The sequence below is a fragment of the Balaenoptera physalus genome, assembly GCF_965194825.1.
Source record: "Balaenoptera physalus genome assembly, chromosome: 9".
NCBI lineage: Eukaryota > Metazoa > Chordata > Mammalia > Artiodactyla > Balaenopteridae > Balaenoptera > Balaenoptera physalus.
Window position 1 is genome coordinate 32,798,828 of NC_138888.1, and position 10,923 is coordinate 32,809,750.

At 44.7% G+C, this 10,923-nt stretch overlaps 1 protein-coding gene across 7 annotated transcripts in view; it reads right to left on the reverse strand.

Annotated features, from left to right (window-relative positions):
- Positions 1–10,908, reverse strand: part of L3MBTL3 (L3MBTL histone methyl-lysine binding protein 3) — a 125,073-nt gene extending 114,165 nt beyond the window's left edge. The window contains exons 1-2 of one of the 7 annotated variants that reach the window (XM_082474579.1): positions 5,590–5,718; positions 1,995–2,068 (exon numbers count right to left, since the gene is read on the reverse strand). Coding sequence is in view for 3 of the 7 variants with exons in the window: in XM_082474575.1 (XP_082330701.1) it covers positions 5,590–5,829 (240 nt within the window). In the remaining 4 variants the exon portion in view is untranslated. Of the gene's footprint in view, positions 1–1,994; positions 2,069–2,621; positions 3,515–3,600; positions 4,169–4,526; positions 4,590–5,589 lie in introns of those variants that run through there. The other 6 variants (XM_082474581.1, XM_082474578.1, XM_082474580.1 and 3 more) reach the window with 6 other exon arrangements.
- Between the last annotated feature and the right edge of the window lie 15 nt (positions 10,909–10,923).

A 10,923-nucleotide genomic window follows, 5' to 3' on the forward strand; every position in this document is an offset into this window, starting at 1 on the left:
GAGCCCTGGTCTGGGAAGATCCCACATGCCACGGAGCAACTGGGCCCGTGAGCCACAATTACTGAGCCTGCGCGTCTGGAGCCTGTGCTCCGCAACAAGAGAGGCCGCGATGGTGAGAGGCCCGCGCACCGCGATGAAGAGTGGTCCCCATTTGCCGCAACTAGAGAAAGCCCTCGCACAGAAACGAAGACTCAACACAGTCATAAATAAATAAATAAATAAGAACGTGAATTTCTTTAAAAAAAAAAAAAAGCAAACTGGGCTATTCATTAAAAAAAAAAAAAAAAAGTATTTATTTCATCTACTCCTACGTAGCAAATGACTAGTTTGGGATAAATAAATCTCAATTTGTATTCAACACCATGTTAAAAACATGGTCCCTTCTCTCAAGGAGCCAAAGCTGTAAAAGAGAAACTACCATTTTCCTAAAGAAAAGAAATATCCCCCAGAAGTATTGTGACAAGTCCATATAATATATAGACCAAAAACTAATCTAATAATTTTAGCCAGGAATTAAATCACTCTGTTCAGCTCTTAAAAACCTACCTCCTGCCCTTTTCACAAAACCTGGCTAAGGTGAAACGGTAATATGACAACCATTTCAAACATTTGAATAGCTCTTCATAGTGCTCAAAACCTTATTTTATTTGATCCCTTCAACAAAGAAACAAAGGCAAGCATTGTTGCTCCACTTTTCCAGATGGGGAAATCTAGGCTGAAAGAGTTAAAGCGACTTACACAAAGTGGTACATTTAGTGGCTAAATTGTCTTCTGATTCCTATTCTAGTACTCTATCTACACTCACGATGATTCCCCAAATGAAGAAAAATAATCACTGTCTTCCACTCAGCACATCTAAACATGAAACTCACCATCCTAGGAAACCCATTTCACTCTGCCTGAACTCAACTTCTGTCTGGGCGATCTTCTTGGAGCCGTTCTTGCCCCCTTGTCTCTGCTGCATCACCTACGTGGACATCTATTTATTTTGCTAATTATACTACTCAAGATGATCCACAAGCAGAAAAAGACAATAAATTCCCTTTTAACAATCATTTTTATATTGGTATTTATTCAGTAATGACATCGAGACCACATCTACCCTGGTTATAAGGTGGCTCAATAGGGATTATTAGTCCTGCTAATTTATTTTGTTTTCTTTTGTTTTTGCCAAACAAGAATTAGCAACTCCTTTAATACTCAAGACAGAGAAGGAAAATGAAAGGCAGAAAAAGAAAGGGAAAGATCAAAAGAAAAAAGGTATACATAGTAGAAAGCACTACAGTAGCACAAATGTACTTTGATGCTCTAGCCAGAGAGGGCCCCCCTTTGCCTGAGAATGACCTTTGTCCTGAAAGTAGGCCCTGGATTATTGGAGACAAACCAGCACCCTCCAAAATTACCAAAGGGATCTCTACTGGACAACAGCTGTATTCCCTGTGGTGATATGCTTAAAAGTTGACAAGTTTATGATAACACACTGGAAACTCACTATAACCTATGATTCAATATTTGGCACAAGTCAGCCCACCGTTGGACTTGAGTCACAGAATATAAGTTACTTAAATATCCCCAAAGATCTTGTTGTGAATTTCACCTAAAAAATTTTACCAAGTTTCAGAACCTGCCATATCACTGTGTACTTATACAACAGTTATATTAATTCACAATTGCTTTGTTCTAGTTTTCCCACTTTCTCAATTCCAAAGAATAAAGCTATTTATTTTCAGTAGAAAACCGGTGCTATTGGAGTGTGAATTAAGAATCTAGCAAAAAGCCAGTCCAAAGGTTATCCAGAACAATCTCTTAACTTTTCCTGTTTTAATTGGAGCCTCAATCACACTCAGTGTCAAGACTTTCACGCATTCAAAGCGGCCCTCACAAAATGATGTTTTTCTGCCAACCTTGTTCCACACTCTCCTCCCTCATCCCCAAATGCAGCTTTTAACATTTGCAAGTATATCAAGGAATTTGTTTCAACATGCAACTCTTACCTAGTTGCAGTGAAGAAATAATTGTCTGATGGTCTTTAAGACTGTCGTCCACCCTCAAGACTTCTTCCGGAGGTCTAGCATTGATTTAAAGGGAGGACAAATAAAATCAAAATATTGCCTTCAAACCCGCAATTAATATGCATAAATTTTGAATTGCTGATTTATTGCATAATTTCGTACATTACCACTTGGTATGTTAAAAAAAAAAAGAAAAAACTAGTTCTGGATGAGATGAACTAGATTTTATCATTTATATCATTGCCCTCTCCTAAATTCCCCCATTAAAGTCTCTCCCATTGTATGACAAGCAGATGAAAGTTACAAGGGTCATTTGATTCAACTTTCATTTCTCTCATTGCTTTTCTTAAAACTAAAGTTACTACGCAGAACACACACTGGCAAAAGAATAGATACTATGTAAGCAAGTTTTGTCCATATATCAAATATTTAAGCGTTTAAATCACAAATTATACAAAGCATTCAGAAATAATGTCTTTTGCAGTGAAACAAAATTACACTCAGCACTAAAAGGGGCCATTTATTTTATGACTATATATAACTGTATGTTTAAGAAACTAAATACCAGCCTTAAATTACATTTATTAGAGAATAAAATGATCAGCTCACACAAAAGGCAAATTTCAACCAAAGGTCTTTCTCATTTTTTCGAAGTTTTAAACACAAATTGCACTTTGCATTTTTATTAACGTTCAAATGAAATTATCCGCTGTGACTCCTGATTAAAAGTTGATCAAATGTGTAGACAACGATAAATATAGAAAACAATTGCTTCTAATCCAGAGAGTGACCAATCTCAAACCCCAGAATAAAAGCGAAGTGTTTTTTCCCATAGAAGTAATGAAGAGTGGAAGCTGTAGAGTCTGGGTCCTCAGATCTCATTTGCTCTCCAATGTACTAAACTTTCTATTTCTGCTCAGCATCCTCTCACACAACATCTGGCTGCTCGCTCGGGTCGTCTAATTACTTCCACGTCTGAACGGACTACGTAGCTAAAAGTAAAGGCCAAAGTTTGCTCTCGGCCTTCCGAACTTAAAGATGCGTTTAACCACTAGAGGTCTCCCCTTGGCCAGTTTTGTACGTTCGCTATTTTGCTGCACTTGAAACTTTCCGGAGAAATGCTCTACTCGAGTCAGTGTTTTTCTAAAAACTTGCGCAAAAATCCACGCGACCGAGCTAGCCAGTACAGAGACTCTCGGGCTCCCCAAACCAATAAAGCTATTACAAACAACCCTCTAGGAAAATCAAAATTAATATTCGACGCACTCGCTCCAGCCGCTCCCCCCCGCCCCATTCTTATTTCTCATCTCAGTTTCCCTGAACTTAAACTCAGAACAATCAAAAATCTATTTTTGTTTCGGTGCACTCTGAAGGATCTCTAACGCATTTTTCTGGCGGTAGACCCGAGGTGGTAGAGGAGCGGGGCCGAGGGATGCAGGGAGGGGGAAGGGCCGTGCTCACAGCGCCCGAGGAAGTTGCATAAGGAAAGAGACTCCGTTTTTTGGGTCCCCTCAAAAAATCGGCAGGGAGGGGGAGGAAAAGGAAGCGGGGAGGGGGGAGGTAGGAGGGAAACCGAAGCGACGTTTACCTTCGTCTCCCCGTGGAAGGGTGGGGTAAGAGCCACGATCTTCGCGACCCGGGAGGGCGGCTCGTTACCCCCACCTCTCTCCGAGCGCAGACGGACAAACAGATACCCCCACCCCTCCGCGGGGAAGGCGGGGAGGAAAGTGCCCGCTTTTAAACTTTCTCTCACGGTCGCGCTTGGGCCGGGCTTTGACCAGAAAGGGTGGGGGAGACTGGAGGGCCTTTTTCTTTCAAGGTAATTAAAGTTTTACCACCAGCACAGAAGTTGCGCCCCCCTCCCCCGCTTCCAGGGCTCACAAGTTTTCCTCCCGCTCCTCCCCCCCCCCCCCGCCCCACCAGCTCGCGGGGCGCGCGGCGGATGCCTCGGCTCCTGCGCTTCCCGATCCCCACCCCCGCCGGCCTCTACTTCCCCCCGCCGGGCCGCCGCGGCGCGAGGACGGCCCGCCGGGCCCAGGACGCTAGTGTGCAAAACCCATTATCCCGGAACGGCACACGCACGCGGCGCGAGGCGGGCGGCGGCCCCGCCTCGGACCCCTCTTTGCCTCCCCAGTATAAGCACGGCGTAAACAAGTTGCAGGAAAAGCAGCCCCGCGCCTCCACCCCCCCAACCCCCGCCCTCCTCCCCGGCGCGGCGGCCGCCGCCGCCCGCCGCTACCGCCGCCGCGGCCGCCGCCTCCCGACACACGCCCGCGCCCGCACCCGGGCCGGCGCGGCACGGCGCGGGGCGAATGCAGCGACGGCGCGGGCTCCCGGCCCGGCCCGCGAGCCCGCGCCCTGCGCCCTCCCCCGCGCGGACGGCCGCCGCGGGCCCGCGCCGCCTCGCTTTCCGAAGCACTTTCCTGCCTCGGGCAGAAATAAACCGGAGGGTTTATTTTTGTGCAACTTTCCCAAAATGGCGGAAATTGGAGCTGATCTATATGAAATTCTCACACAGTCGGTCGGGAAGGGGGTGGCGGCGAGGAAGAAAACGCAAACTCTCGGCCGCCGAGCCCGCCGCGGGTCCGTGAGTGTGTGCGTGCGTGTGAGTGTGCGTGTGCGCGGTGGGAGTCGGGGAGGCCTTTCCGCCGCGCGCGCACACACACACACACACACACACACACAGAGCACACGCCGGGGAGACGCGCCTGCACATTCAACCAGTCCATTCTCCGCAGCCCGAGCGGGGAGAAAGTGGCCCGGCCTCTTTTCCCACTGCCTCGGTCTCCCGTACTTGTACTTCTCGCGCTCGCTCGCTCGCTCTCCGGTGCGCGCCCGGCACAAAGGCCACACGGGCGGAGGGGGCCGCAGGGGCGGCGCGCGGGGCTCGCGCCTCTCGCCGCACCGATCCGCGGCCCCGGCCGCCCCCGCCGGCGCCCCCAGCCTCGGCCGCCGCGCTCGCCGCCCGGGCTGCGGCTCCGCGGCGCCCACTCGGGCACGCACCCCGGCGGAGCCCGGCGCCGCCGCGCTCCCCACCCCGCGCCCGGTGTCATGAAAGCGACCAAAGTGACAAGCTCGGGGGGCGCGGGGGAGGGGGCACACACGCATCTGGCCGCCTGCGCGCGGGCGAGAGCCCGACGCGGCCGCCTCGCCCCGGCTCCTTTCCGCACGGCCCCCCACACCCTTCCCCGTGTGCGCGCAAAGAAAAAAATACAAGTCTCTCCTCCCCCCATTTTTTCCTTTCTCTTTTCTCTCTCTTTTGTTCCTCTTTCACACTCGCACTCACTACTTCAGAGTGAGATGCCCAGAGACTCCCCCTCCAGCCGTTTCCGAGTCACTTGCCCACTTTTTTCCCCAGGATTAAGTTTTCTTCTCTTTCCCAGAGGCGCAGAGAAGTGGGGGAGAAACCCCTTCTGTCCTTTCCCCTCCCCTGATCTGTTTCACAAGACGAGGGTGCGCTTCCTTCTCTCTATAGGTCTCTTAACTTTCATCCTCACCCAGAAAAATAAATGAATGGCTTTTGCACGGACAAATCTTCAGATTAATAAGAGATTAGATCCGATCAACCGCTTCTTACCCCCAAATTTTCTCTTTTTTTTTTCTCCGTCTCACGAGTAGTCCTGACAAATGGTCCAGGGCTGCGGGCGCACTGCGCATGTGCGCGTAGAGTCAGGGCTGGGGAGAGGGGAAACTGCGCTGGTGCCGGTGCCGCCGCCGCCGCCGCCGCCACCGCCACCGCCGCCGCCGCCACTGCCGGGGAAGCTCGCTCTGGCTTCCCTGTTAATGCTGCTGCGCCTTCGCCGCTGCAAAGCAGCATTAAAGCGGGTTGGCAAATGCAGCAGCCCGCAGACACTGTTTCAGGTGCATCTTTTCAATACCCTTGTCACCGGCTCAGGGCTGGTTCAAGAACAATCAAAACAAATATGAAAGACTGCTAAGGTTATAAATTTCTTTGTCTATTTTTCACTTTACTTCTTTAAAAAGGCATTTCTCAGAGCAGCTAATCCACCATATACTGTTAAACGTATGCTTTCAGCCATTAAAGAGTGGGGTTTAGTCTTATACGAACACAACCCAAAGGCTAAATGCATGCTACAGGTCATGAAAAATAAGAAATAAAGTTTTAAGTTTTTACGCCCTAGAACCTCCCCCGCTTTTAGGACTGGAAGAATACATTATAAAGTGTGCATGTGAAGTGTGCACGTGCTTTGCGTTTCTTAAGTGTTGGTCTTTATTGACAGCTTAAACGTGTTAGGCCTCTGTTGTGAAATATGTTGGGATACGTATGTCAACTTAGAAATCAGTGTTCAAGTCCTCTGTCCTCTGGCAATAAGCAGGTCGAGGACGACCCTCTGAATGTATTCAGTCAAGATGGCTGAGCGGTCCTAAATAGCAAAACCTGTCTTTGCTAAGGCATCAAAACTAGATCAAGGGAGGGTATTGTATTTCGGTATTGACAGCTTTCCACGTATTGACTACAGGCCTCCTTTTGGGCCGCTCACCATTCTCCTTTTCTACTAGATACAAGTACTTAGAAAATAATTCAAGAAATTGAAATTGTGATAAACACCTCTATGTCAATAACGGAGTTTGCTTCGCGAGAAAAAATGTAGCACTTCAGGAATGGTGGAAGCAGGTCTTACGTTTTGCTGGGGTGGGGAGATAAAGTAATGCCCCCACCCCTCAGAATGGACTATTTAGTTTGCATCTAATAAAGGGTAAAGGAGGCCCTTTTCCAAAATTGCTGCCTGAGGCCTAGAATTTAAATATATCACAGATGGAAATTCTGTATTAAAAATCCTTCTCCAAAATGTAAGTAATAATATTCTCGATTGAATTTTTTCACTTAAAGAATGTTCCTTGAACCAGTTTCAGAAAATAAACTGTTAAATTCTTTCCTTAGGACCATGAAATTACCCTAGAGAAGCAGACTACCCAAAAATGTCTTCTGTTGGTATAGTGACCAAATTCTCCAAACCAAAAACCAGGATATATGGCTTGACATGTACTCAAAACAAAGGAACAAACTCTGTGAAGCTGAAATGAGTTCATAAAATATGCTTCATATTTTGGGAAACAGTTGGTTTAGGGATGTGAAGTGGGGAAGGCTGGGTTAGTGAGAACTATAGATAATATCATTGATTTCACCCACCACATCCAACCTTTTTCTGAGTTGCTCCCAAACAGCCTAATTAACTGATCTGAATTTCAGCTTCTCTCCTTTTCTCCCTAGCCCTTGAATGAGCAGTGAAATGGCCAAAGGGAGAGAGACTACAGGAGGAGAAAGGAAGCAAAGCCAGGGGGCTATGTGCAAAACTAAGACCTTACCCCAAAAGAAACTAAAATTAATTTTAGATTCCTCTTTCTAAAAATCCATTTTAGATTTGTTCTCTCTAGATAATTTCTGGATGATGTTTCTACTTCACATATATTTTCAGAGATTTCCACAGTCCATAAACTTATATGCAAGGCCTACCTTGTGCTAATCATGCTACAAGGTGTTGGGGATAAACAGATGATCAAAACTAGGCAACAAGGAATTCAGTCTGGCAAAGGGGACAGTCTAGTGCACTGGGCATCGCTTTACAGCATGGAAGATGTTGTACTAGGGGTATGCAGAACAATTATAACTGAGGAGCATCTATGGCAATAGGAAAGGCTTTCCAGAAAAGGTGATAACTAAGCTGATTCGTGAAGGACAAGTGTCCAGGGTATGTGGTTCTACTTTTTTCTCTGGGAAGGTGATCCAATCAGAGAAAGCCTGAGTAACGGTCCAAGGGTTTGGAGAGCAAGGCTTGCCTGAGACCTATGCACATGTCGAGATTCACTAACAAAAATAAGGACGAGTTGAGGCTCTCTACAATACGTTGTCTTTCTCCCCCAGAGATCATCAGTAAAATCTCAAAGATTTAATCTAAATTGTTCCCAAGATGTGGTTCTGGATGGGAAATATTTTGAAGGTACTCATATGTAAGGGTAATGCTACCAGATTTTTCTACAAAGAATCCATCGGTGTTACCACCTGAGACAGGGGCAGAATATGATATTAGAATCTAAATAACACTGCATTATTCTTTATATAAATTGGTAGTATTTACAGAACCTTTCTCCATCTGTTCCCTAAATGGTAGTATACTAGTAGAAGCTTTTTGTTGTTCCTTCACACTTCCACCATTCAGTCACTGGTTAGTAATTCACAATGAATCCCTTCTTTCCAGCATCCCTTAATCGCATCACTCTCCACCACTCTCCCCACTTCCCATCCCACCCTGCTCTACCCTAGCACACGTACATACCTAATCCATCCTCAGACCAGGTCTGTAACTTCCCTGATGTCCCAAACTAAAGTATTAGCCACTCCTTTACTTTTCTTTATATTTATTTATTTATACCCAAACTTGTGCCCTGCCCCCCATGACTTCAGGCTATTCCATTTCTAAATATTCTGAAGCTTAAGCCATTTTACATGGAAAATGTTTTAAATCACTGTACTCACTTTTTGAGGCTTCTCATCACCTCCCAGATGAAGGTCATTCAAAACCTTTCTCACTATACTCCATCCTGTAACCTCTACTCTGTGTGAATTCAATTTAGAAACCTACATTCCCTTTTCCTAACACGAAGCTTGTTCTGCATTGACAGGACACAGTCCTTCCTGGAAAAACTCAAGGACGACCTCCTCCACCAGCCAGCCCCTCATAAACGGAAAGTGACCAGGAATGAAGTCCAAGAGATTTTCATTGTAATCCAGTTCTGCCACCACCCACTGGGAACTATTAGGCAGGTCACCTCATGTTTCAGGGTTTGAATTCTCTCACTAGTTACACAAAGAAAAGAGAGTAGCAATTGATTTCTGAGATCTCTTTGAAAGCCATGTCCCTTTCCATCCTTCCACATAACAGTAACATTGCCACATTTTAGTACAAATAATACTGAACCAAGGAAAGAATTTTAAGTAAGGGGTGAAAAATCCATCCATCTGCTAAGTATCAGGATGTTATCAGTTTATAGCTCATTCAGTTGGTTTAGGCCCGGTACTAATGAGATGAAGGTCATGAGTTCCATTCCCTAATGGCTAGTTAGTTTTGATCTGTTTCATAGCCATAAACTTCTTTCCTAACCCCAGTTTCCCATGTTGTAACATGTGCTATTGGTCACAATTCTTAAGGTAAAATTGAATCTTTCCATAGAAATTTTCTTAAATGAATAATACTTGAAATCGTTCTTTCAATGTATTATCTTACTTTTAAGTGTGAGTCACATTATTTATTTTTTTAGCCTATATAATTGTGTGCTCCATGTTATTCCAAGTATAAAAATGACATTACCATTGATTTGGCCAAGATTCTTATTATTGATATTTATTTATAAGAGCTGAGTTTGATTTTCTTGTTAGTGTTCTAGATAACACTAAAATGTCCATATAGTACTCTAATTTGAATACTGGTAATCTTTACTGTGACACATCTGTATGCATTCATAGCAGAGAGCTTGTGATAGTGAAATGTAATTGAAATGCTGAGAGTAAAAGAAAAAGGATCTGTTACTCATCAGGTAAGGAAAGGATCATAATGTAAATCTTAAATCCTCAACATCTTGAGGAAATTTATTCTGGATAGATGTGAATATTTATTATAATTTTGTTTAGATGCAAAGGTAAAGTTAGAAATATGACAGACATATTCAAAAGAGCAGAATAATATGGGACTATAAACTGGCTTCTAAATTAAAAGGAAAAAGAGCTTATAATTTTCCATAACACACTTACTCACTTAAAGCCTAAATTTAAAAGCCTTATAACTAAACAGTATTAGAGGAACAAGCCAGACTCCAGAATATGTCTGTGACAGTAGCCTCTGATACACTTAGACCCTGGTTCTAGAATGTTCTTTCCATTTGACCTGGCCTCCTGGCCACAGCTGACTGGTCCAGAAGTGGGCATTTAATCCAAGGACTGAATCAAGTAGGGGTGGCCTATGAGTCAGCAGGGAGTGCTTCCCCACGTGAATAAAAGTGATGAAATGGAACAGTCTATTCTCACGCTTGGCCATATGAACCGGAAATACTGAAGATGAAATTAGTTGATAGGCATTACAAAAACTAAATGATTCACAGAGAGGAAAAAGGTAGAGTGCAGGTACCTTAGCTGTTAGGCATTAGAAACTATGCATAAGTAGAAATCATAAGGTAGAGCAGAGCAGAAGTTAGCCAGCCAGATAAAGATAAAGGTGCTAGAGCTGCCCTGGGCTCTACATGACCTCCTATCCCCAAATGTCATTCTAGTCTTGGAAAGGCCTGGCCACTTTGGGACATCATGAAAACCACTTACATAGTTAGAATTTCTGTCTTCACTAGTATCACCATGATAGCTCCCCATCCCTTATGAAAAATTGAGCAGTTTTTTGAATTGAGTAGATAAACAAAAGACCCATAGCAACAGCATTATGTATGACTTCTTCTTTTTAATCTTACAGATTTAAAGGGGACCAAGTTAGAAAGTCAGTTTAGTCAGCCCAGTACCCAATCACCTTGTGCCCATTAGTGGAACATGCAGGCCAGACAGTAAGGATCAGATCCCAACACCATCACTTGCTAATGTGTGATCTTGGGCAAGTTGCTGAACCTCTCTTACCTCAGATTCCACGTCTATAAAATGGGAATATTTACAGTACCTAGCTCATGAGGTTGTTAGGATTTAATGGAGTAATACAAGACTAAACCTTGGCATGTGGTTAGTAATCAATAAATGTTAGCTTGTGAGTTGGGGGTTTTTGCCTGAGTTGTTCCCTGCAATATTCCTAACACCCAGACTTGTACCTACACACAGTTAAGTATGCAATAAATATTTATTCAGTGACTTAAGGAAATACTATTATGTGAATTATTAGGTCCACTCTTTTACTTGCCCCTT